Consider the following 26018-nt stretch of genomic DNA (forward strand, 5'->3'; position numbering starts at 1 on the left):
ATCTGCGATGCTTACCTTTTAAGGAAATCTGCCTGTCCACGTTGTAGCGTTCTGATGTATTCAAGTGGATCACACGCTTTCTTTGCAAAGTTTTTCACGACAGGTTAAGGGAATTTGCAGACGGCGCCAACACTTCCACATGCAGACGACGGAGGGCGCCGAGTTCACTCCGTCGCCGCGCGATGGCGGTGCGCGACGGCAGCACCTTTGCGGATCAATGATGGCGGCGCATGACGCGGCCCGCGCAGCAGACGTCTGGACGGTGAGGGAAGGAAGGGTGCGACAGAGAGGGGTTTCCTAGGGACTCTCTCCTCCTCCGCCTCCGAGACGGGATCGATAGGGGACGCCATGTTGGCGAGAGGGTGCTCACGGCGGCGTCAATCGATGTTGGCGCAGCAGGGTTACCACCGTCAACGACGCTGCAGCAGATCCGCTCAACCCCGCCGCCACGGTGAGTGAATGTAAGCCGGGACAGGCTTGCTGCCAACCCCGCTCGCCTGCCCACCCCCCTGCCGAAAAAAAAGAAAGAGAGAAAATGGTTCGAGCTGCGGGCCACCGAATCTCCCTTACGCCCCTGAGACGGGGTTCGGGACCCAGGTGTTATTCGAGGCCTCTGCGGCCAGCGGGAGACGGTGCTTTCCCTCGTTCGGCCGAAGGGAGTTCTTATTGGCGGAGGAGTTGACTTCTTTTTGACCCGTCCACCCACCGCGCCAGAGGACCGGGAACGACGAGTTTGACCTCTGAAGTGTGCCCGAAGGCCCGGGTTGCGCCTCTTACGCGAGTCCGAGTTGTTGACGAGCGACGGGACACTTTGCCAAGCGTGTCGCCTTATAGCGTGGTGCTCGTGCGTGGACGGGGCAGCGACCCTCGCGGCGGACGAGGGCACTCGGCTTTTCCTTCGCGAAGCCTCTCTCGTTACGAGTGTTAGCGAACGATTTGCCGCATAATCGCGAGCAAAGGCGGCTCGACGAGGGTCTTAGTTCGAGAGGACACTATTTGTTATGTCGCACGAGGCTTTCCCAGCGCCACCGGTGGCATGACAGTCGACGCTGCGAAACGCGGCGCCGTATAGGTCACCGTGATCAAGTTGCCAGCGAGGGACGCGCGTGCAGGTTGTTGCTTCGACATTTGGGACACCGCTGATTCGCGAAAGTGACAGTGTGACCGCCCCGACGCTGGTTTCGCGGAATGCGCGTACTTGGCGACGTGGATTGGACGCCTGAGCGTTTCGCAGCTGATTCGAAGGCGCATCGAGCAGCAGGCAAGTCGACGCTGCCTGTTGCCTTATCAATGCATTGTCTAGTGTTAGCTATACCGACGTACAGAATGTTTGTTCCAGTGGGTCAGAATGGATTAGATGTTGCTCGTTCACGTTTTAGCTTACCACCGGGCTTAGAGCCTTGTGCTTACAACTGAATAGTTGTTGACTGCGCGGTCAGGAGGTACGTAGCACTTTGTTGAATGGCGGAGTGAGCCGCCGCACAATTTCAAGCCTTTAGGGCCATCTTTAAAGGGAGCTTCACAGTGCATTGACATTAATAGCGTTGACAGCTCTGGCGGTGGACGATGTGATCGTTGAATCGCACCGAGACTTGTCGCCGTACACGAGAAAGCAAATGAAGGTTGCTTCGGGTGAAAATATTACGGATCTTTATTCCGGAGCTATGCGTATTTTCGTTGCGACGCTGGTGCTAGTGAAAACTGACTAGAGTGAGTGGCTTATGGCGAACCTTCGCTCTGCAGGCGTCCACCAACTCTTCGCGTTCACTCCATCGGCATACAGCCCAAGAGGTCACCAGAATGCATGTGTTTGTTTCGGGCGCAACAGCGGCCCAGCCCACAAAGCCCTCCTCAGAGGTGTTTGTCAGTTGATAGCCACGTCCACTAATACGTTCGCCATTCTGATCGGCTGGTACCTTCTCTCACTCGCAGGTTCGTCGTACAAAAATGGTTATTGAACGCGAGCGCGCGTACGATTAGCGACAGTAGTCGACAGTTGACGCAGCGATAATTGGTGGCGGGGTCTAATTTGTCACCAACGTTTTAGTATTCGAAGAATTTGAGAGGCCTCTCGTTTGAGCCTGAATGGAACGTCCACCTGAGTATATCTGTTGCCTGCTGCAGTGCGTTCAGTATTGGTCGAAAGTTTCCAAGCCGCTCAGCGTGCACGAACACGTTCACATGGTGCCCTGTAACGCGACTTGCATTTGATTCTGAGGGCTCCAAGGTTCTGAGAAGCATAAGGAGCACCATTTTTCACCAACGACAGCTCATGAGTGGCAGATCTACTGCAGGAGCCCCACCGCCCGTGTACACGTCAACGAGTTCGCGCACGATGTGGCCTGTGAACTTTCGATGGGGGCTCTACGTAACCTGATGAAGGAACTGAGTGATTGTCTTGGGTTTAGTGTCGTTGTTTAGTGTCAGGAACGTACAAACTGAAGAGTGCACGTGCAACATCGTTAGGTATTAGTAGCAGTAACAAAAAAAAAGAAGGTATTGCGGAGCAACGAACAAAATAAATGTTTTGTGGTCTTCAGATGGGAACGAAGAGAAACCGGGAGAAAAATAAGCGTGTCTGAATGAGGTGTAACGTGCTCTGACATGTTGAGGTGCTGCTTCGCTTCACTTTATTCGCTTTAGTTGCGTATAGTGTAACAGCGTAATGTCCTCCACAGCCACATCTCCCTTATTTCTACGCATGGCCGGCGTTTACTGTTTTTACTGTCGGGTTTCGATTCCCGAGTACGGTTATCTAGTCTTCTTTGTCAGATGCCGAGGCTAGGAAGAGATTGTATGCAGAAAAGCTGGGATGGCACTGTCGGAGCTTTTCATTTGCTTACGCGATGCTTCCTTCAGATTTCTTTTTTCTGCTTGCAACTCCACAATTGACGAACCTCGTTTAGACGTAATCCTTACAGTGAATTCCAATGCCAGATTCGGAGTGGCCGACGAACTCTGCGCCGGAGCATTCCGCTACGGCGGAGGGCGACAGAATGAAATGCGCGAGTGAAACGCAGGCGCTCCCGACAGAGCAACTGGCAGGGGGCGCTAGCGGAGTTCCGCTTCCGAAAGCTCCCAGCTTTCGTGGTGCTTTTTTCGTCGTTTTCGCCCTTTTCGACTCGCACTTGCGCGCGCGGTGTGCTTGGAAGTTTCGTGTTTCTCTTCAGCCTCCCGCGCTATAATGGAAGTCACACCGCATGCAGGTCTGCTTCTCTCGTCCGCCGTGATTGTGCGTCGGAAACATTGGACACACAGCGAAGCTTGCGATCAGTTCGGTGACGACACGTCGAGACAGCCTGAAGTGCCTTCGGCACCGCATTTAATCAATAAAAGTAAGGGCTGTTAAAAATGCAAAATCCCGAAAAGAAGCCGTTGTTAACTCTTCATCCGAATACTGGCGAACGATGTCGTTGACGAAACGCGCAACTTTCAGTCTCTTGACCGGTGGCCGAAACATGATGTCAAAAGGTCGCTTGAATACGCTAGCTTCCGAAGCTTCTTCGTCGTCTGAGTCGCCGCTGGTCGATTCGGAACTTGAGCTAGATTAATCATTTGCTCCCCGCAAGCAGTAAAAGCGCAAGTTGACGATGCGAAGCACCGCTGATTTCTTCCGGAAGACCACGATTTGCGTTCACGGGCGCGCGCGCCATAGCGGTACGTTGGCTGTGGGTGGCCTGACCATCGAGCGACTTCCGGTCGACTCCGTGAATTTTTGCGGAGTGTAGAGTGGTGCTCCGTGGAATGGATTTAGCGGCTCCCAATCCGCCAGTGACAGATACGGGAGGCACTCTCAATCTCCCAAAGGAATAGACTACAGAAGGACTACTACCGGAGGCGCTCCGAATCTGCTATTGAAATTCACCCATTAGGCCTGTCGCATGTCACGGAGTCCTGCTCATTTTAAACACCGTCCCAGCGTGCTTTCTGACGTCTCCCGACAATGCGTTTAAGTAGAGAGAACTCTCCGTGAGAGAACTGTTGACGAGCGTAGAGAGAACAAACTCGGCAAGGTTCATGAAGTTTGGGAGGTTAGGAGGGTTGCGAGCCATTCCCTCATGCACCGGCTCTTCGATGGGGGCCTGTAAGTTTCGGGAGACTTTTATCCGGGACGAGTGGCTGTCCCTACAGGGTGAAGAAATCTGCACGCAAGGGGATACTGACCCGACAGCAGTTAGAGAGCTTAGATATAAGCGCTTTGCATGATAACGCAACGCATAGAACGCAGCGAACGCCACCAAAATATACCTCCGAAGAGAGCATAGACCTACTATTGTCGTTTGGGTCACGTGTGTCCTCGATCTTGTCCTCGCGCTTGTGCTCGTGACACTTGTCAGGCTCGTGCGATCACTGTATGAACCCAGTTGCGAGTCTCTGCGCCCAGTGAGGGACAGATGGGGAATAGTTTGAGTTTGTTGAGGACGGCGAGTCTCCGTGGGCCCGTGCCAAGGGTTCTGATTGCATTTTGTCAGTGCTGCAGCAAAGACTGCCACAAGATGCCTTTGGTCCCCCTAGGTTTTCGCTCGAGTTAGCTACTCAGCAGAAAGTTTGGGTAACGTGAGTGCACTGGGCTGGTGTAACGGAAGTGGAATAGGGGTAAGAGGCGGGTGGGGGGAGGGGTCCCGTCCGTGACTATGTGCGATGTGTTCGAACAGCCGAAGGAAATGTCCAAACGCTCATTTTCAACCTACGCGCGTTCGCCAATTCCACCACTTTGGTCAAGGACTGGTAGCGGCACAGCTGATCAAAGCCAGCATACTATAATCGGAAACCTGCCTCGAAACTGTCTACGCTCGCCGCCCTGGTTCATCCAGCATTCGTATGATGATGGGAGCCCGTTTTGCATCGAGCAACCTTCGAGTTACTTGTTTTAGCCCGAAAAATGTCACCCCAAATTTGTTATGTGAACGCTAAAACCCCGATTTAAACCGTACCTGCCAACTCTCCCGAATGTTCCGTAAATGTTACGACTCTGGGCCCGTCCTGCGATTTTATGAATGTTGCATTAAGTTTTACGAAACGCCCATTTTGCTCGCGAAAAGAAAAAAAAGTTTTAAAGCTGTCCTAAGATGAGGCAGCATAATTTTGCAAAAATAGTTTCTACAAGAAATGAATTACGATTGTACCTATTTTCTTTCGTGGCAGCGCAGGACGCCATATGCAAGAGGTGTAGTTGCTTCGAGCAAGTTTGTTCAGACAGGCTTCTGAAGCATGCAAATTGGGCATTAGCGAGTTCGCTGAAAAGTGATGTGGTAATGCACGTGCTGGCCTTGCCCTCTCTGCTGTTCCAAGTTTGTTGCGTCTGGTATGCTGCGTCTAGAGGTAAATCACCGTTAATAACATGCACATGTATCCCACAAAAAGTGTGTGCTCAGGGCAAACTTTAAACGAAAATGCAGCCTGTAACCTTTTCCCCCCCTTCGCATATCTTTGGCATTTTACGAATTTTAAAGTTCATTTGTTGGCAGGCTTGATTGAGACTCTATATCATCGTATTGTTTACAGAAGGTTACAAATGAGAATAACTCCTTAACTATGTGATATAGACACCTGTGTCTAGTAAAGTGATTGTCCAGAAACCAAGACCAAGATAGCAAGCGACACGCATAATCAAAAGTATTGGTACTTATTTTTGCATTTGAATTCGGAGAAGGTGATGAAGTGGTTGTCACCGTAAAACTAACCTACTGCGCAAAAAAAAAGGAAAAAAGAACGCTGAGTGACTAGCAAACAACATGACTGATAACAAATGTTGCAGCCTATTTATCCTCGAAGTCATGCGAAATTGTAATAAAGTATATGTACTGTCGAGAGCATAAGTCTAAAGACCATGAACGGAAGAAAAGCTTTATGTATTTTTGCCCAGCCATGCAGTTATGTACCCGCCGTGGTTGCTCAGTGGCTATGGTGTTGGACTGCTGAGCACGAGACCGCGGGATCTAATCCCGGCCACGGCGGCCGCATTTCGATGGAAGCGAGAACACCCGTGCACTTAGATTTAGGCGCACGTTAAAGAACCCCTGGTGGTCAAAATTTCCGGAGTCTTCCACTACGGCGTGCCTCATGATCATAATTTGGTTTTGGCACGTAAAACCCCATATTTTTTAATGCAGTTGTGTCGCGTTAGATTAGTCGAAGGGACGCACGTAGGTTGCACCTCGATATCGGCCTGCATGCAAAAAAAAAAAAAAAGAAGTAGTTCCGTGGCATCTGTGTTATTCCAACTCTTGCCCGTGACTGTACTGACAATCATTCCCAAGGTTGTTGAACGACTTGCAGCCACTGATTTCCGTTCAGTGATTTTTATTAGAAAACAGTATAGCTAAGAGGACGATTTTTTCCCGCCGAGATACACTGAACGAGCTTTACGAGAAAAATGATGCAACGAGTCTCGTCTCATCTCGCATAATTTCTTAGTGCCTGCACAGCACGCGCTTACTGTTGGCAGATGCTCGGACTCACCTCTTGTGTTTGACGCGAGTCGTGATTGCATGTCATCGAACGCTGCTTTCGCAGCTTTCTGTGCAGGTCAGTATGAGTCACTCACCATGGGGAACGATATTCACACCCTTTTTTTTTTGTCTTCTAAAGTCCGAGACACTCCGGTGGATCCAGTTGACTTAAGCGTGCACGTCAGCCGAATTTGTAGGTGACGCATTCACAAAATCTCAGAAAGCACACACGTACGCGTGGGCAGCTGTATAACCGGTTTCGGTGAAGTGTGTAGCGGCTCAATGAACATTTTCAAAGAATAGCTTATGAGACGCGAGAATCTTAAAAGAGATGTGGTTCTTCACTGCCAAAGCCTGCGTCTTAGAGTAAGCGCAGCCGATTACAGTTTCTTTTCAGTTATGCTCGTGTTGTTGGGAGGCTAAGCTCTTTCTACACTTTCACATTCTAAAAGGTTTCGCGAGATTCTGTGTAGTGTGCGAAGAGGCGTTGGTGGTTACTGAAATCGTTTTTACTGGCATGAGTTAACCTCCACTGAGTTTGCATGCTGCATAGACTTGAAGTGTATGGATAGCGTTTTGAAGGTGCCTGCTACAAATATGGTTCGTAATTCATGCGCCGGTACCGCTTTGCGCAAAGTCTCCATTATACCAAACTACTCGGTCATCGCGCGCTTTCGCACATGTTTTGACTTGTACGGTAATTCCCGGCCGACTGAGCCTCCATTACACAGTGCTAATGCCATTACAGAGGTCAAACAAAAACGATTAGCACAAAAAAGTGCCTCTTTTTTGAACGATCGCGGTATCGTTGAGCTAGTTTTTATTGTAAGTTGTTCGAACGATGTGCATCCACCGAAGTGACACAAGGAAAGGTAATAAAAAAGCTTTTTCTTGACACGAAAAGTTGGCATACAACAGACTGTAGCATTCTTGATTTGAAAATTATAACAGCGCTAAAACATGAAACCACAAAAGAACAAGGACGAGACACAAGCTCTGATTGTGTGAACGCTCGTCCTTGTTCTTTTGTGGTTGGATGTGTTAGCGCTGTTATAATTTTCAAATCATGTATGCGCCAACTCGCCCAGATGGATGGATGGATGCAAAACTTTAATGAAGGTCCTGAGGTACGCGACTCAGCGCGCTGCGGGCCGCTCCCACGTTGGGACAGTCAGGCCGTGCCCGATCACCGCATCGTGGGCCCTCTGGACAGCCCATAGTTGCGCCCCGGCATCGGAGCTCTTGATAGCGGGGAGCCACTTGTCCTCATTGATTTGTTCCGTGCCTCGTAACGAAAGGCAACGCCAGAGCATGTGGTCTAGGCTAGCTAAGTCATTGCAGTGCCTGCAAGAACTCGCCCAGAAAGAAGTTTTAATGAAGACTAGCATGAAGCTGCGAATGGGAACCGATGTGGGCTTGTGTAGAATGCGAACCAGCCGTAGGCTTTCATTGTCACTTCGTTCTGCAGACTCGTGAAAACCTTGTTTTTCATTTCCCGAATAGTCTTCACCGGGCGTGTCTGTGTAGGATTCATTTCAACAAAGCTTCTCTTGTAGAATGTTGATTGTTACTGCTTGGTACTAACAGTGGTGATCACGTATTGCATAAGGGACCTCTAACAAGACAGTAGTCCACGGAAAAAATGGAGGCTTCAAGTGATGAAAAATAGTCGAACGAAAATACTGCTGGGGCCAACGTTGCGGCAAGGAGAGATTTTTTTTTCATGAGTGCAGCTACTGCTTTTCTTAGCAGTGTTAGTGAGCGTAGATCATTCTCTCCTACATTTAAAGATGGAGGTGACAACATTTTGCTAAGGAAAGCAGTCGCTTCCCTGACGTAGGCAAGACCCCTTTGCCTGACCTTTTATTACCTTTAACACTTTCCCCAGCACAGGGTAACAAGCTGGTGCTAATACTTGCTAACTTCCATGTCTGTCACTCTTTTTTTCACTTCCTCTCCTTTGCCAAAATATTGGGTTCAGGGACATTTTTTCTTCGACCACTGTAGTTCACAAAAAGAACTGCTCTTTTTTTTTTTTGCTAATCGGGTTACGACCATGTTTTTCGGCAACCATTGCCTTCTTCAAAAATATCTGCCTAATCTGCGATCAGCATGGTTTGTTGAACTTGTTTGTATGAATTACTACGCATGTGTTTTAATTTTGTTTTCGTTTCTTGTTTATGCGCCCTGTTTCGCAAGATATCTACTTGGAGCAAATATATTTGCAGAAGTCGCAGGAACGTACAAGAAGTACAAAGCGTAAAAGCCACTGCAAGTATTTTCGCTTTATAAGTGAGATACAATGAAAAGTACCTCGTCCAAGCAGCCTGGCCTCACGTTGCGACTTTCACCTAGTGAGACTAATGAGTACCCTAGTCAGTGACCTTAGGGTACTCTCTCGTAGACATGTTGTAAAGGAATGCTGTGCACCAGAAAAATTTGGTGCGCGCTAGCTCTGACACATGAAAACGATTTTTAACGTTGACTGCAAAAGGGGATATTTTTTGGCAGCTGGAGGTCTTCGAAATCTTTATTGTGCGCTGTATCAATTTGGTGAACCTCAATGTGATGGTTTCTTTTATAAGCATCATGATATGTGGCTTAGCAGTTGTGACATTCTAATATGCGGCACCAGCACTGGCACACCACGACTTATGGCTGTGCGCTAGCTTACTTTTGTCGGTTTAAATACGTCTGGATCGTATCGACTCACATTTGTTACAAAAAAAGCGTCGAACATTCTTTTAACTGAAGAGGGAATTAAAGCCTACCTGAATCTGGAGTGAAAAAACAAACAAATAACGAATATTTTTTATCGTGTATCCTAATAGGTACTGTTGGCTGTATTGTGGCCTCTGTTTTGACCGCGGGTTTGTTAAATGTAAACCCGATGGCTGATTTTCGAAAATTTGGTTTAGGACAGTTTACAACTAAAAATAGAAGGTTAAACACATGAACCTGCTGTCAGAGGTTATGAGATTTGAAATTTTATCTAAAATGCACCAAACTTGATCATAACCAGGTCAGTGTATGTGGAGCAAAATAATTTAAGTTTCCATGTGTTAAAACATAAAGTTACTGAAGAACTTCCTCTTAATTGCCTCTTGATGCAGGTGATCCTTGAAAGAGAGACAGACTGAGAGAAATGAAGTTTTTGATGAGTGAGGCATAGCTGAACTGCTACGCCAGATTAACATTGTGCAGGATCGGTCAGTAAATGGGCGACATGTGCAAAGAGGGTCTTTTGAACTAAATCGATGGGCGGGGTCCTTTAGTGACCCGCCATAACTTATCGCTGCTGTCAACTTTGAATTATTTAAAGTACTGTTTTCTTCACTGGGTTACAAGCTTGCCATTTGTGAAAGAGTGGCAAATTTCAGGCGCATTTGATTTCTTGCCAAATAGGGTTGTTAGTGGGATTTCGAATGTAATTTGCTGAACAAGGCACCTGCCATCTCGCGCGCTCACGTGTTTGTTTTGCAAATGCCAAACACAAATCCAAGGAACCATGTATGAAAGACAGCAAACTCTGTATCGAGGAAGAGTGTGCAGAGAAGTTGTGTACAGGAGTGACGGCGGTTCTTGTAATGCCTAATCGCAGCGTGCTGAACAAGCTTGACGCGTCTGGAAGACAACGGGTGATGCGTGGCACGTGACCAAAGCGCGGGACTCCCGTGCCAGCTGTTCTGATCGCCGTACCGCGCCTACCTCCTCACGAAATTTTAAAGAAATTTAAGAAAATCCGAGGCCGGGAAACAGCGCAGCTGATGATGGAGAGATGGGATGATGGGGAAAAAGCCAGCCATCAAAATATATCGAACACCAAATAATGAAATGAAAAGAGATAAGCTTTATTATATTATTCGAAGTGCCACAGCACTGCTGTTCGAATTCAGGCGAGGGTGCATGGTTCTCAGGACATGGTGCCTTGGGAGAAAAATTGCCCATGTCAACTACTCCTCTGTAGCGTCTGGAAATAGCACAGTGACTGTTTGAGCACCTTCTGTTATAATGTCAAAGTGGGCGCACACAGGTGAAAAATTTTGTAATTACTCAGTCGAATTTCTTGAGTTATAAAGGTATGCTAACGAGAAGCACCAATCTACTTACGAAAGAGTATTCTTGCAAAACTGTTTTATCTCTATTTTAGCGGTTACAGGTTGGTTATTAGAATAGAAAATGACGGTCAAATTTCCCTATAATTTTTGAAAATATTGTGCCGGAACCCCAGCGCCTGCACGTCAGTGTGACGTCATGGATTTCGGAGGATATTTTAGTGTTTGGGTCGTTTTACTTCCGTAATAGTCCTTGAAACTTGCGAAGTTCAATTCTTGGATGTTTTAGAACACAATGTAGTCCATTTCTGCCGATATAAAAAAAAAAAATAACTACGCCCGAGCAGACGAAGTCGACATCCCTGACATCACGCCTAGCTAGTGCATGAATTCCAAGGTAGCGTCGCCACCTGCCTTGTTTTTGCTTCCTTTATGCTTCACCAAGCAGCTTTTCACAGTATTACAACAGCGGTCTTTTTTTGTCTCTTACAAGGGTAACTTACAAACACCACTTACATAATCTCTCTTTTTTTTCTCTTTGGTGTCCCTTTAACTATAGTATAGGAAAAATGCAAATGAACCTGCAGGGAAATAATAGTAAAATACGGCTTTAGTTATAAAGTTAGCACAAAGAGAGCACAGCGTTACCAGGTTCCACGTTCCTTTGCGCACCTTCTCACGCGGCTCTCTAACTGTTACAGCCGCCAAACTGGTCTTACTTGGTTACCTAGGTGATTCGTAATGGCGGACTATTAACCAAGTTCAGTGCAGCAGCCATGAAATAATAGGGAAAATAGTGCCGTTTACGCCATATGACTTCAAGCAGCAGATAGACGTGAGGAGAGATGTGCGATAGCAGCGGCCATCCACTCTCACAGGCTGGAATGGAGGCGGGTATTCCTTAGCGCCTACTCCTGCAACTTTAATTTTATTGCGGACCATCTGAGCGGGTATCTAGCAGTCAACAGATCAGGTGCTCGTAAAGTGCAATAACAGTGACTAAAATCTACAGTGTTGTGCATTGATGCCCCAGATAATATGTTTCTGCGTTGTGCAAAATACAGCGTGTAAAACTGTAGCCTGAATAGCGATGCATTTTCCGACACGTGTCCAGCCTGTATTTCTTAACAGCTGGTTCTAAGCACAAAGTTTTAAGCAAACTGGCATGCTATAAACACCGGCTTGACTTCCAGTCTGCAGTTGGAACACTCTACCAGCGAGTATACTTATAAAGCTAATTGAATGAATGAATGAATGAATGAATGAATATATCTTTATTTCCAATAGATTGGGGGAGACAGGGAAGAAAAGCTGCAAGTGCAGCTTGAAAAAACACCCTGCCCCCTATGACCACAAGACATGGGCAGCGCGGAGCTGCCGCGTGTTTTTAACAAAAAAAAAATATACACAGTTTTGCAAGAATGCATAAAAAGTGAGTAGTTGTGCGTGAAGAAGCTACAAAACGTTTCACATATGACAGACAAAAAAAACATATATACACATATATATGTAATATAAATGTGAACAAAAAGCTGTAAAACTCATCTAAACTGCACTTCTGAAATAGCTGGCCATATAAACATTAATATTAGTCACACTGAATTAGTCGAGAAAATTCTGATGGGGTAAGGGCATATATATCAATGCCAGATTTGTTGTAAGCATTTAAAAGCCTTGGTAAGTTGTTTTTTAGCATTTGTGAGCTGTAATTAGTCCTAAAATGGTGCACAGTCCAGGGTTCTGTGTTTCTTGTGAAACGGGAGGGGACACGTTCTTCTAAGCATGATAATTTAACAAGGGATAGATCGTTTTTCCTGTTCATGTAATAAAACTTCTGCAAAAGTCGACGCCTATAGATTTCGTGAGCTGTGATAATTTTAAACTTGTCAAATAAATGCTCGGTGTGTGAATCATACGGAACATTTGCTAGGACGCGTACTATCCTTTTCTGTAATAAAAATAATTTGTTTAACTTCGTATCAGTTGTAGTGCCCCATACGAGGTGACAATAATTGAGATGAGAGGCGAATAAGGCGTTGTATAATAGTACTTTAACTGATGTAGGAAGAAGGTAACGGTTACGGCTTATTATACCTGTTATCTGACTCAGTTTTTGCGTTACAAAGTTTATATGGTCATTCCATAGCAGCGATGAAGAAAAATACACGCCTAGAATTTTGATGCGTTCTACAAATTCAATCGGAGCATTATTATAGGCTATGCCATGTAGTAAAGGGGAGGTGCTTCCCTTTGGACGAAAAATTATAGCCTTAGTTTTGGTTGGGTTGACACATAAACAGTTTTGCTTAGACCATGTACTAAATTTCAGGAGCACTTCATTTGATGTTGTGATAAGCTCGGTATAAGAACGTGATGTTAGAAATATACTGGTGTCGTCTGCGTAAAATAAAAAATTTACATTTAGATGAATATTTACAATATCGTTAACGTATAGATTAAAAAGCAAAGGGCCTAGAATGCTGCCTTGAGGTACTCCAGAAAGTATAAACCTTTCTTGGGACCTGAAATTATTTATCTGTACATATTGGCGTCTATTTTGAAAATACGACTTAATAAATTCAAGAGGAAGTCCTCTAACTCCATAACGATTTAGCTTATGAAAAAGAATATTGTGGCTAATATAATCGAACGCTTTACTAAAATCTACAAATAAACCGCGAGTTATGAGCTTGTTTTCGAAATTGGTAAGGATATATTCTTTATGATGCAGTAGGGCTAACTCTGTAGACTTGTCTTTTTGAAACCCATACTGAGATTCGCTAATTAAGTTGTGCTTATTACAGAATGAGTTTAAACGTACAAATATTATTTTCTCTAAAGCTTTGGAAAAGATAGGGAGAACAGATATGGGCCGGTAATTATTTATATCTAGCTTGTTGCCTTTCTTATGGAGTACTGTTACTCTCGCACTCTTCATCTTTGCAGGAAAAACACCACGTAGTAAACCTTCCTTCATTATTGATGCTACTGCCGCACAGCATTCGACATTCCTAATCATGTTTGGTTATTAGAAAAATGAGCTAGCATTGGTGTGTCTCCTCAGAATAAATTTTAACTGCCGTCGTTTACTCTGCGTGTCCTTGTGGATATTGCCACAGGTGTATCTTGTATCTTAAGATATACGATACTTCGTAGAATGTATTGAAAGTACAGATACTGATACATGTATTGCCGAATATATCGTGATACAGATACAAGGTACCAAAAGAGCACATTAAGATAGGGTCTAAGATACGCGCATCTTCGATGCTGCCCAGCCAGAGTATTGCAGAGCATTGATCAGAGTACGGCGAAGTCCAGTGACCGTGCGAAGGTGGGACAGGCGACACCACGTTCTTGACACCACGTTCTTGCCTCGCAGGCCTGGTGGGCTGCCGCAGCACAGCAGGGGGGCATGGGCAGCAGCGGCCGTGCTGCGCGGCGGGCTGGCCCTAGCCGTCGTCGCCGCCGCCTGCGGGTCTGAGCGCCCATGGAGGGCAAGGAGCCGCCGCCGCCAGACGACAGCTGCAAGGAGCCCGTGCTGGCCAAGATGGAGGCGCTCGTGCGAGAGATGCAGCACCCGGACACCGGCGTGCCCGTGCGGAGCCAGAAGCTCTTCCTCACCTCCATACCCAGCGCGTTCCTCGGTGTGTGGCTCCCACTGCACACGCACACACTCAGACACACGCAGACACGCAAAGCACGTACATACGCGCGCGCACACTCACTCACTCACTCACTCACTCACTCACTCACTCACTCACTCACTCACTCACTCACTCACTCACTCACTCACTCACTCACTCACTCACTCACTCACTCACTCACTCACTCACTCACTCACTCACTCACTCACTCACTCACTCACTCACTCACTCACTCACTCACTCACTCACTCACTCACTCACTCACTCACTCACTCACTCACTCACTCACTCACTCACTCACTCACTCACTCACTCACTCACTCACTCACTCACTCACTCACTCACTCACTCACTCACTCACTCACTCACTCACTCACTCACGTTCACTCAAACTGACTTGTCTCATACATATAGAAGCAGCGCATTTAAAGCTGACACGTTCACGCACACAAGGACATACACAGTGCCCGTGTATGTCCTTTTTCATGTGTGCGTGAACGCGTCAGTTTTAAGTGCGCTGCTTGAATATCATAGTTCACCATCTAGTCCATTTGAATCTGTTGTCTCACTCATCCGTTCGAACGCTGATTCACACAGAGTTATTCACTCGCCCGCTCCTTCACTTGCACTCAAACTGTTTCATTGTCTCCCTCATCAGTTCGAACTCTCATTCATACTGAATCATTCACTCGAACACTCATTCACGTTCACTCAAACTGACTTATTGTCTCACTCACGCGTTAAATCGCTCAATAACTCAGCACTCACTACGTCACATGCTCACTATTTTATGGGCTACTTACCCGCCCGCTCACTGATTTCCCCTCATTTCGCAGGCTATGACGTTGTCGAATGGCTCACGGATAACCTGGACATTGAGGATCAGAGTAAGGAACAAGGAGTCCAGCGCCGCTGTTGGATTTTCTGAGTGCATGTACAGTCGATAGAAAAGGAAACTCGATCGAAGCTTCGACAGACTCCAGCCGGGTTCTAGCACGACTCCAAAACTGACGACAAGGTTATCCGAATTGCTCAGGCTGCTGCACCAAACGCAGCCTGTCACTCAGACTTTCATTTAAAGATTGCCCATCTCAGCGACGCCAATTATAATATGAGTCACGCTTTCTCGAGAATAGAAGGAAATGCCGAGAAGCTGGCTGTTTGTGTCGGCAAGGGTACAACACCTCGGCGTTCCCTAGGGAGCAGATAATCGAAATACGCGTGGAATAACGCGACAAAAGTAAAGCAAAGCGGCTTGCTGTGCGATTTGCTTCACTGCGCCGTTATTGAGTTTCCTTTTGGTCGACTGTACACACACGCGCGTGTAAAGAAAAAAAAAGGATAGAACAGCTGCATGTATGCGCAGATCCCGTGGCAGCCGAGGCCCTTCACTTGGCCAACTTGCTGTGCCAGTACGGCTACTTCTTTCCGGTCAGCGACAACGCCAAGACGTTCGCCATCAGGGATGACAGCACTCTGTACAGGTTCCAGGTTAGTTCGCAATTTTTTTCTACTCTCTCCTTCATTGTATCATATGTAATGTAGAAGTGGAAACGGTTAATTGGTCACATATTCTTTGAAGGGAATGTCGCAGTAGATGGGAGCGATTGCTCCAGGAACGTGGTTCCAGAGGTTGAGGGTTGCGGCGCAGCCAGAAGTCTGTTCTGGGAAGGTATGGGAGGGGGGACCTACTTGAACCGGAAACCTGGAGAATAAGTTGGGGCGGAGGGGGGTTGGGCAGGTCGCGTGCTAACACAGACCTTTCAGAGGGGGGGTGGGTGGCATGGTGCGCGGTATGCCACCTCCTGGCTACGCTACAGGGTGGTAGTGGCGTTTGTGCTGTTGTTTCAGGTGGTGTTAACCTCTCAGTCAGTCTCGGAAACCACTCAACCGCAGTGCAGCTGTCCAGAGCACACAAAGTGCGCTACAACTGGTCTGCTATCTTACAACCGCGTCAAAAAACAACCGCGAGAAAACGTGACACCTCCTTTCGCAGCACGGGCCGTGATTTCAGGAGCACTACACCTTCCCCACACCGGCCGTGTCAAAGGACTTTTTTTTTTAAAGTTTGTCATATAGTACCCTCCGCTCTACACTGAAGCACTGGAATTATTATTCATAGCGGTCCCAGTTTTCCACTTCATTGTAGTCTGTGCAGAGGGGAGAGTTGGCACGCACGGTCTGCCAAGCCCACACAGGGGTGAACTGTGCAGGCTCTGTGGCATTTAGAGATGGTTCCATTCGTTAGTTGTTTTTGGTACAGTGAAAAATGGACATTGGTAAGGCATAGTGGTACACCAGCTTGAATTCATCATTGGTTTGTGGATGACGCGAAGAATAGACGATGTTCATATCTACCGCATTTGTGGAGACTATTGGAGCCCTTCCGTCAGTGACCAGTACAGCAGGTTTGTCGAGCGCGTAGTATCTCTTGTTTATGTAACACATGTGGCGGGCCGAGCATAGGGAACAAGACCTTGCCTTCCCATGTCAGTACTATCAAAATGCTGGCAATTGCCTACTCAAAGCCAGTCGTAATACAACCTTTTAGCAGCAGCACCCGTGTGTGGTTTGGTTTGTATAGAATTTTCTGGCACTGATGTTATCTTTTTTTAAGGTGAAGCTGCAGTCACTGACATAATTAAAGATATAAAAATTCCTGGAGAAACCATCGATGATGACTGTCAATGTGAGCGAGTAACCCTAACGAGCAAACGGAGAAACCTCTCGCTAGATAGAACCATATTATAACAACTGAAAATATTGCCACTTTCCATAACACAACAAATTTCTTTTTTGTTTAATGGTCAGTAGCAAAAAAATTATATTTGCTATAAAACCAACGAAACCGATGTGTTGTAAATGCTGTCATTGACGCTTAGAGTAGAAAATGTTTAAACTAGTTTCGACATGGTTCTCGAAAGCCCTCGATTTTCTGTAACTGCGGCGATGTAGTGTCCATAACTGGGGGAGGGTGGTGGATCCGTCATCCCTGGTGCCGTGATTTGTCGATGTGACCCTGTAAATGAAGACCTGAACAGAGTGTCCAAACATGAACATGAGATGAGTTCGTGTGATTCTAAGAAGTAAAAACAAGATATTATTGACTAAACTGAATAATGTAACTGCAAAGGTCACGGCAAAAAAACACATACTGAAATGATACATGTGTTGACACATTGGTGCTGGAGCAGGTTTAACATTGCTGTTTTAGTAGTGAAATCTAAGCAGACATCTAACTTACCTGCGGCTGATGCCCTGGCCTAAAGCACGGAAATGTTGTAATCAGCTGTACCGTGTAATCTGCATTGCCCTTACAAACTATCTCGCCTACAGACTGTCCCCCTTGCTTTTTCTACAGACTCCTTACTTCTGGCCTTCCCGATACCAGCCCGACAACACCGATTACGGTAAGCATCGAAACTCTACGTTCCGTTGCATTGATAAGAATTAATTATGCTAGGGCTTCATTAATTTCAATTCCCATTTTTATTGCGTGCGTGACAAAGGAGAGGATATTGTGGATTACTTCACAGGAAGCTCTCCTACTCGTCCTGACAGTGCGTGACCTATGTATACGAATTAAATTTTGTATTTCTACAAATTTCAGGTAACAGTTTTTCTTTAAGCGAGACGTCGAGATTCGGAATAAGTTATGATAACACTTGTTGGTGAACAGGTGAACCTACGTTGTTTTCAAACATAGGTGAACAAAGATTAAGAAACATTAAGAAATGAATCCGCATGCTGCTAGCAGCAACAACGTAATGATGTTAGTTAGTTAGTTCGCTTTTATTTATAATCGATGTGCATTTAGTTTATGTATTTTCTCTCACCCCTGTAATAATCCCTGTGAGGGATTAAAATTATTTCAAAATAAATAAACAAATCAATTGAACAAATAGAGAGAAACTTCATCAGATTCACTTCATTTAATTAATACTGGCAAGTGTTCCTCTCCAAACTAATAAAGAATAACGCTATCGAGCCCATCTATTCACGCGAGAAATCTCACCAGTTTCATTCCATATCTCTGCTGCTCGCGATTAAGAAACTTGCTGTGGACTCCAAACAGTACCTGTCACTATTATCAACTGGTCACATACGTCACACTTAGCCACATTCTACATCACCGAACCTTACAAGAACCGATAGGTTCAAATTTTTTTTCTACGAACGGTAGCAGAGTGCGAGGGCTTGAAAAATGTACCGGACAATAATTTTGTATGACCTGTCTGCGATATTGTCTGCTTTCTTCGCCTACCCTGTTCAGATTCACCTGGGCTCTGCTGTGTGTTTTACTAACTAACTAACTAACTAACTAACTAACTAACTAACTAACTAACTAACTAACTAACTAACTAACTAACTAACTAACTAACTAACTAACTAACTAACTAACTAACTAACTAACTAACTAACTAACTAACTAACTAACTAACTAACTAACTAACTAAATACGAGTACTTATGTGCCACTCTTCAGCACTTCTGATGTGCTTCTCTGTGTCCTCGTTCAGCGATCTACCTGTGTAAGCGGGCGCTCAAAAACAAGCCCAAGTACGCCCTCGAGGAGTATGAACAGGTGAGAATGCAGTTTTCGCTTTCATTGCATGGGAATTTTATGTGGTCATGCTGTTATTGTTTTAGCTGCTCTGTACTCTCACGCGCAATAGCAAGATAGATTATATTCTTGGAGCTTACACCACACCATTTACTCTCATCATACACTGCGTAAAAATCTTCGACACCCATAAAGGTGAACAAATGTGTAAATCGATTTGTAACTCACGCCCATACACCCAAAAAGGGTGTAAGGGTGTGAGTAACATATTGATTTACACCCTTATTCATTTTTAAGAGTGTAAATTAATGTGCAGTAAACCATTTGAACTATTGCTTAATAGCTCCTTGCAGTGTATCCCCACGACAGATGGTTTTGTGAATGACTGTTCTGCGGACAATTATTCCGCTGCCTGTCCGTCTATGAACAGCATCCATGGCACGCATTAGGCGAGCAGACGACAAACAAATGCTGCTACTTTCTGCTTGCCATTCTCCAGGAAGGCTAGTGGCAGAATGGTTTGGGAGTAACGTCGATAAATAACTCATCGATCAGTTAACACGCAGTGAACACCACCAGTGTTTGAGCCGTCGCGAGAATCTCAAATGATTTTCAAATCCTAGCTGGCGTAGTGCAATTCGCGGTAGTGCCGCCAAGTGGGGGTAGAGCAGACACATTCGATTCAAATGTAGAAGTGCGATATGAGGATGCTCGAAGACGAGGAACAACAAACAGTAGAGGCAAATCTGGTGCAGCGATCATCTAGCTTCCACAGAAATCTCCGTGCTCGTGGCTTTAAACGTTCTTGTCAGGTTTTTTATTACGCTTTATATTTCCAAATGTTCAAGCGCTGTTAGTTTTCCAAACACAGCAAGGCAGTCAATTTCGGCGCACATAAGCACAGTAAAATTTAGCATTTATGACGCATTATGTTCTTCAAAATGATCAACTTGCAACGTCACAAGGCCATTTGAAGCCATAAGAACGAAGTTTAGGCAAATGTACGTGCGGCTCACCATTCTCATGCTGGCTCAACCGCCATACTAGCAACTTCCTTAAACACTAGTGCCAGAGTTTCCTCTAGCAATTTATACTCTATGTCATAAAGTTCAGCCATAGGACTTGCATTCTGTGTAAATCATTGCCAGTTGGATGACTGCGCAAATATTTCTCACCTGCGATTCAGCGCGTGTATATGAAAGGCAGAGACAGAGCGAGAGCTTGGTGAACAGCGCCAACGGCAGGGCAAGAAAGACGGAACGGATGTTTCCTGTGCTCGGCAGTGTGGTTATTTCTCGCTTGCGTGTTTCTGGGGACCAATGACCAGATGTTGCTCTAACCTGTCCTTTTGTTTATCGGCTCTGTATGTGTCCTAGCGAAAATAGAATTAATGTTGCGCTTTTTCATCATAGATCGCCTATGTGTGCCTTATTTTTCGTTCTTGCGCCGAGTGCTTTTTTGATGACTCAGTGTTACGTGTTCCACACTGTTCTGCATAAATCTATCACCTGATTGTCACCGGATGTGTACCGTCTTTCTTGCACTATGCTGTGTTCATGTGCTGTTCAGCGAGCCATTCACAATCCATCTAGACAAAATCTGTATAATCAAGAATATATATAGAAACAATGAAAGGCAAGGAGGTTAACCTGACAAGGGTTCGGTTTGCTATCTGCAGTGCTGAGGAAAATAATAAGGGGTCGACGGTAAAGAAGGGAGTGCATTGACACTACCTGCAACACTCGGCATTTTCTTCAGCGCGTTTAGTGGCATGGCATAGTTTTTATTTTCTCTTCTAGGGTTGTGCATATGTTATCCTGATGATGAACATAGCTCTCGCGCCATTGTGTCAAAATTCTTTTAAATGTCGCGTCTACGTTCTTTCAGGAGGCCCTGCAGAGGCTCAAGAAGCTGCTTTACCACAAATGGGAGTTCATTTGCATGCAAGCCCAAGAACAGGCGGCGTAAGTTCTCACGCTTCCAAGCGCGCACTGAGAACCGGGGCCTTTGATGAGCTAGAACGCTTGTGCTCGAAACAGCGAGAAACATCGATCGCGTTCAACTCAGGTCTTTATCAATCATAAAAAAATACTACTATGAAAATTTAATTTTCGTTTTGACGAAAACCTCGCATGACTCTGCGGGCTGACCAGTGTAGCACAAAGAGCAGCATTGTCAACACAACGGCATGCACCTTCGTTACAATTTTTGTAAGTGTTTGACGTAATAACTATTACGTCAAACACTTGTCTCTGCTTCGAGTTGTCGATAAATTCGACTTCGCCTGCCATCTGCTAGCCGCTTGGTTAGCTCAGATGGCAGAGCGCCGGACAGGCGGTGGTCCCGGGTTCGAGGCCCGGACCAGGACAATTTTTTCTTCAACTGCGAGGCTTTTCTTTCGAGGAACCCGTATGGGTTTCCTTTGTAGCAATTACTACGATCGGGTGGATGTCCGATTTTCCCTGTATAATTTTTGTAAGGTTTACACTGTATCAGCTATCGCAGTAAGTTTCATGTAAGGGATGTGGAAGTGCAGGAGAAATCATACTCGCAAACTTGATTATAAAAGGAAATATTCTGCATTGTCACTACTCACTGGATGTCGAATTACTGCGAAAGTGTGCTAACATCAGAAACAACTTTGCGTACAACGGCGAGTAGAAATTTGGTGCCATCTCTTGGTGGGCGTACGCGGAAACCCTTCAAGAATTCAGGGATTAGGTTCAATGCATCAAATGCTCACTGATGTTACTATACTTACTCGTCCAATGATTTTTGCCACCATTGACTGGTTGTTTCCGCGCACTTCCGCACCTCTGAAAAAAAAAATTGCGTTAAGGCCGCGTTCAGTCTACTTTGTGGATACGCAGGCTTTCGCAGCGCTAATCGGTGATCATTACACACAATGAAAGCTGCTTAGCTTCGTAATAACACTTAGTTTTTGCCTTACATGACCATTGCTACACTGTGCGAGTAGTTTGAAGCGGCCTGTCTAAGATTTTGTTACATTGTTTAAGGACTCCCAATGTAGTGACCGTCGTAATAATGGCCCCAAAGCAGAACTTTTGAATATTGTGGGGTGTATTGTCGTTCAAGAAACACCTGAACGCCGCATTGGTGGACGCAAGCAGTAGCATTGATAATGCGACGTCTTGTGGCGCTTTGTTTAGCGACAATGGTCAGGAAAAAGTATTGTGTTGTATGACTGTTCTCGCCGAAGGAAAATAAAGGAGCGACTATTGTTTATTCGTTAAGCTGCTGCCGACGCTTTTACACCGGTAGTTTTCCCACTGCAATTTCTTTTTCAAATAAAGGAGAGGCACTATCACAGCAACAGTTTGAGCCTTCTTCACTTTCACAACTGGTTGCGCTACTTGACACATGCATTCCATGGCAAGTACCCCGTTAACAATCCGTAACAATTGCCTTAGGTTTTCCTAGTTCTAGAACGATAACTGAATGCAACATCCTTTCTGAACCAACACTAACAGCATTATTCGTCGCCTTTTGAAATGCATCTTATTTCATGACATTGTTTGCATATGCATTAGCATATCTTGTCCCGTTGTATTTCAGGAACAGCGATTGTGCTTTAGTGTTTTAGTGTTTGTTTTAGTGTTTTAGTGTTTAGTGTTTAGTGTTTTAAAGTTTTAGTGTTTGTTTACTTTTCATATTTATCACGTATAAAGACCTCGTATAAGATTGCTGTGCCTCTAAATGAATGAATGAATGAACGAATTAACTGACGGAATGAATAAATAAATAAGTAAATAGATAAATACACAAATAAAAGTATCAGCACTAGCCGCTATCGCAATAATAGTTCTCTGCACTGTAGTTGAACTCCAGAGTGGGCAAGGAAACAAAACCGCCGCTTGGGGCGAACGCTTCAAAAAGGGGCTTGCCTTCTTCAGGACCCTGGCTAATTCTAGACCTCTAGTTGATACGCAAGACCGAGTAATCCTTCGTTCTCGCTCAGTGTTAATCATATCAAGTCTCCACTTTCTCGTGAACCCTTTGCCCTCGTCGAACTCAGTGTCACACGAGAGTGCCACCTACGCTGTGTCAAACGTGTACGTCTTCGGTATTTGGGTATTCTGTAAACGGTGATACTTTTCACAAAAAGGCTAAAACTACCCAATAAGCAACATTTTACGCCGGTTTTTCTTTTCGAGAGGTTCACAAAACTTGACATTTTTTTGGCTGTCGCAGCGAGAGTTTTCCATGATAGCCTGACAAGCTCAATGAGCATTCCATAATGTTTAAAAAACAGCGCTGCCGACAGAGGACACAGAAGAAAGAGAGCGGGATAAACACGGCGCTGTCTGCGTCCCGTTCTCTCTCTTCTGTGTCCTGTGCCGGTAGCCCTGTTTTTTAGAACAATATGGAAAACCACCAACTCGCCCCAATCTGCCGTTCTTCTTCAACAAGTATGCCCATCATAGTGCACTTAACTCATCATCATCATCATCAGCCTAGTTACGCCCACTGCAGGGCAAAGGCCTCTCCCATACTTCTCCAACTACCCCGGTCATGTACTAATTGTCGCCATGTTGTCCCTGCAAACGTCTTAATGTCATCCGCCCACCTAACTTTCTGCCGCCCCCTGCTACGCATCCCTTCCCTTGGAATCCAGTCCGTAACCCTTAGTGACCATCGGTTATCTTCCCTCCTCAGTACATGTCCGGCCCATGCCCATGGGCCATGCCCATGGGTGTGACGTTAAGGGATAAGAAAAGAGCAGATTGGGTGAGGCAACAAACGCGGGTAAACGACATCTTAGTTGAAATCAAGAAAAAGAAATGCACTTAACTAAGGTAATTTATTCGCTGTGCATCCATCTCTCACGCAGCTTGGCTAAAGAGCGGAAGAAAACGGACAAGCTGATCTTACAAAGTCAAGAACGGGCCTACTGGAGGATTCACCGGCCACCGGTAGTTCAATGCTTTCTGTCTCCATCTTTCGAAATAATCAAGCGGAATGTTAAAAAAAAAACACATTGCTTAACTGCGCGCCTGAAGTAGCAAATAGCTGAATTTTGAAGTGTGCACTTAATACTGCGGAAGAACACTTAATTGTAATTTACGAGCTGCAAGACTCTTCTGTCGTCATTTCCCGGATTTGTGCGTCTCATAGTCAGGCAGCTGCCCATATCTAGCTCATCGTTTCATAAAGACGGCCACGTTACGTATGCGTAATATTTGATAAACGAAACCCTACCGGGAAACTATAATACCTTTTTCTGCGGCGTGAAGAACAAAAAGGAACATTGGGTCTTTCTTCTCCCTGCTAACGACTAATCTTTTTTACAGACAATCCTCGTTGTTAGACTTGTGAGAGCATAATCTGCCATGCCACCGTGTCTTAATGTTCGTCCTAGCTATCATTGTAAGACCACGACAGTAGGATAGTGGAATGCCATGCTCACCCCCACACTATGATTCGTGTACTAAAATCGGACTCTATTTACAAGCCTTAGCTTCGTATATGGTGCTTCGATGTAGGGTTTCATATCTGACAGGAATGCGTGTTGGCATAACTTGACCTCTTCAATCACGAATTATGGCTGAGTGTGCTAAGTCTTTCAAATTTGTGCACTTTTCTGAACCGCATCAAAGCTTTGCAAAAATATTTTGCACCTCTAGGCATGAATATTTGGTCACATTAGGCCAGTCGTCATAAATATAAAAAAAAACTAATTGATTACGAATATTTGCCTCTTATAGGTCAATGCGGTATATTTGTAAAACAAGTGAAATACTTGTTGGAACTGAACACGCTGGTTGTTACTGTATTGAGGGCTTTTCGATGCCAATGAGAACACTAATTAACAAGAGCGATACTCAGCAACACGTCGAACTTTTCGTGGAACATGGTGGTGCAGTTCTTGTACTAAAATTGTGTTGCATTACTTTCTACCCAATAGCGACATTATATTTTGGTTAGCAGAAGCTGACGTTTCCATTCAGCGTGTCAAGTTTCAGGTTTCTACGTTGTCGTCACTAGTCAGACTATTCAAAAGTAAGTTGCATCGCCACGTGGAAGCACTGTCAATGAAGGGGAGAAGAATCGGGGGTGCAAGAAACTTGATGTCGAATCACTTTCTTAAGGTTACTAGTGTTTTGAAGCTTTCTACAACATCCGTAATTCGCAATTCATTTGCCTTTATCATGCCCATGCCTCCCGCAGCCTGGATGCACGAGTTGCCTAGAGAAGAGCCCAGTGCCTAACAAGAGGGGCCCGCCGAAAAAGAAGACAAAAGACGACCTAAAACGAGAGGTAATATCCAAAGCCGTACGCGCGCGCGACATAGATCTTCCAACGTGCGACAATGAACGATATGTCCAAACTAAGGTTTGCATCGACCTCTTACAAGATTTTAGCGTTGAAGGTATCATAAAATGCAAGAGAAAGATTTCCGAATATTACTTGCCAATAAACACTTGAAGAAACAGCATTCGCTATCAGAATAGAAACAGGTGAAAGTTAGTTTTTTTGCTCAAGCTATACATTATGAGAATGACAAAATCAATACGCAGAAACTAAATAAAGAGATTATAACATCTTTGAGTGCAATCGTGCCCAAAATAACGCAGGACATAAGAAAAATCAGGCTGGGATAAGCATTGACTGAGTTGTAGCCGACTTGTCTACTTCGACTAAATAAAGGAGATAACTATTGCCTCAGTTCTCGTTAAAGATCTTAATTTAAATAAGCAGGTTGCCCCCGTGATTCACTCATTCAAGATACACAGCGCAAATTGAGAAGGGGCTTGCGCGTTTAAAAAAGAAACATTCTAGCAAAAGAAATCGGTGAGCTTATGCGAATTGTAATATTTCAACCATTGGCGCACCAGCTTGGCCCACAGGTTGGCCGCACACTCTCTTACACTGCGCAAGAGCTCGTTTTTCAACTGCTTCAACATTTCTTCCAGATCGAAATTCTCAAGAGGAACCTTGCTCGGTCAAGGACTAAAGTGTCACAGATCCTCGCGAGGTATGCTATGCGATTGTTATTTGAAGCGAATACCAGCAGCCATTCGCTTAAAGCTGTGCATGAAATGAGCTGCGCTGTGGTCATCTCCGTCGACCATCGTCTCATCAATGGCCCCGCAAAGCTGAACATCGTCTAACTGACAAATCAGCAGTGTATCTTAAAATTTGCAAGTGCTTAAAATGTGCAACGCTTCCAACAGTACACATTTTCCGGAAGCTAGCGTGCGGCCTACGAAAAAAAAAATTTTGCCGTAAGGTTACCAAAGAAAGAAAAATTCAACGAACCTGTACCCCAGGTCTTCGAC

The 26018-nt window shown here is 45.3% G+C and overlaps 1 protein-coding gene across 2 annotated transcripts in view; it reads left to right on the forward strand.

The window, feature by feature from the left end:
- The first annotated feature begins 345 nt into the window (after positions 1-345).
- Positions 346-26018, forward strand: part of LOC142589752 (regulator of G-protein signaling 7-like) — a 40434-nt gene continuing 14761 nt past the window's right edge. For both annotated transcript variants that reach the window (XM_075701331.1, XM_075701332.1), the window contains exons 1-10: positions 346-451; positions 13890-14154; positions 14991-15041; positions 15521-15645; positions 17516-17564; positions 18674-18738; positions 20605-20681; positions 23570-23651; positions 24907-24996; positions 25653-25714. In XM_075701331.1, the coding sequence (XP_075557446.1) occupies positions 13998-14154; positions 14991-15041; positions 15521-15645; positions 17516-17564; positions 18674-18738; positions 20605-20681; positions 23570-23651; positions 24907-24996; positions 25653-25714 (758 nt within the window). In that variant the 5' untranslated portion in view covers positions 346-451; positions 13890-13997. The remainder of the gene's footprint in view (positions 452-13889; positions 14155-14990; positions 15042-15520; positions 15646-17515; positions 17565-18673; positions 18739-20604; positions 20682-23569; positions 23652-24906; positions 24997-25652; positions 25715-26018) is intronic.

This window comes from Dermacentor variabilis, chromosome 8 (genome assembly GCF_050947875.1).
Source record: "Dermacentor variabilis isolate Ectoservices chromosome 8, ASM5094787v1, whole genome shotgun sequence".
In the NCBI taxonomy this organism is placed as follows: Eukaryota; Metazoa; Arthropoda; class Arachnida; order Ixodida; family Ixodidae; genus Dermacentor; species Dermacentor variabilis.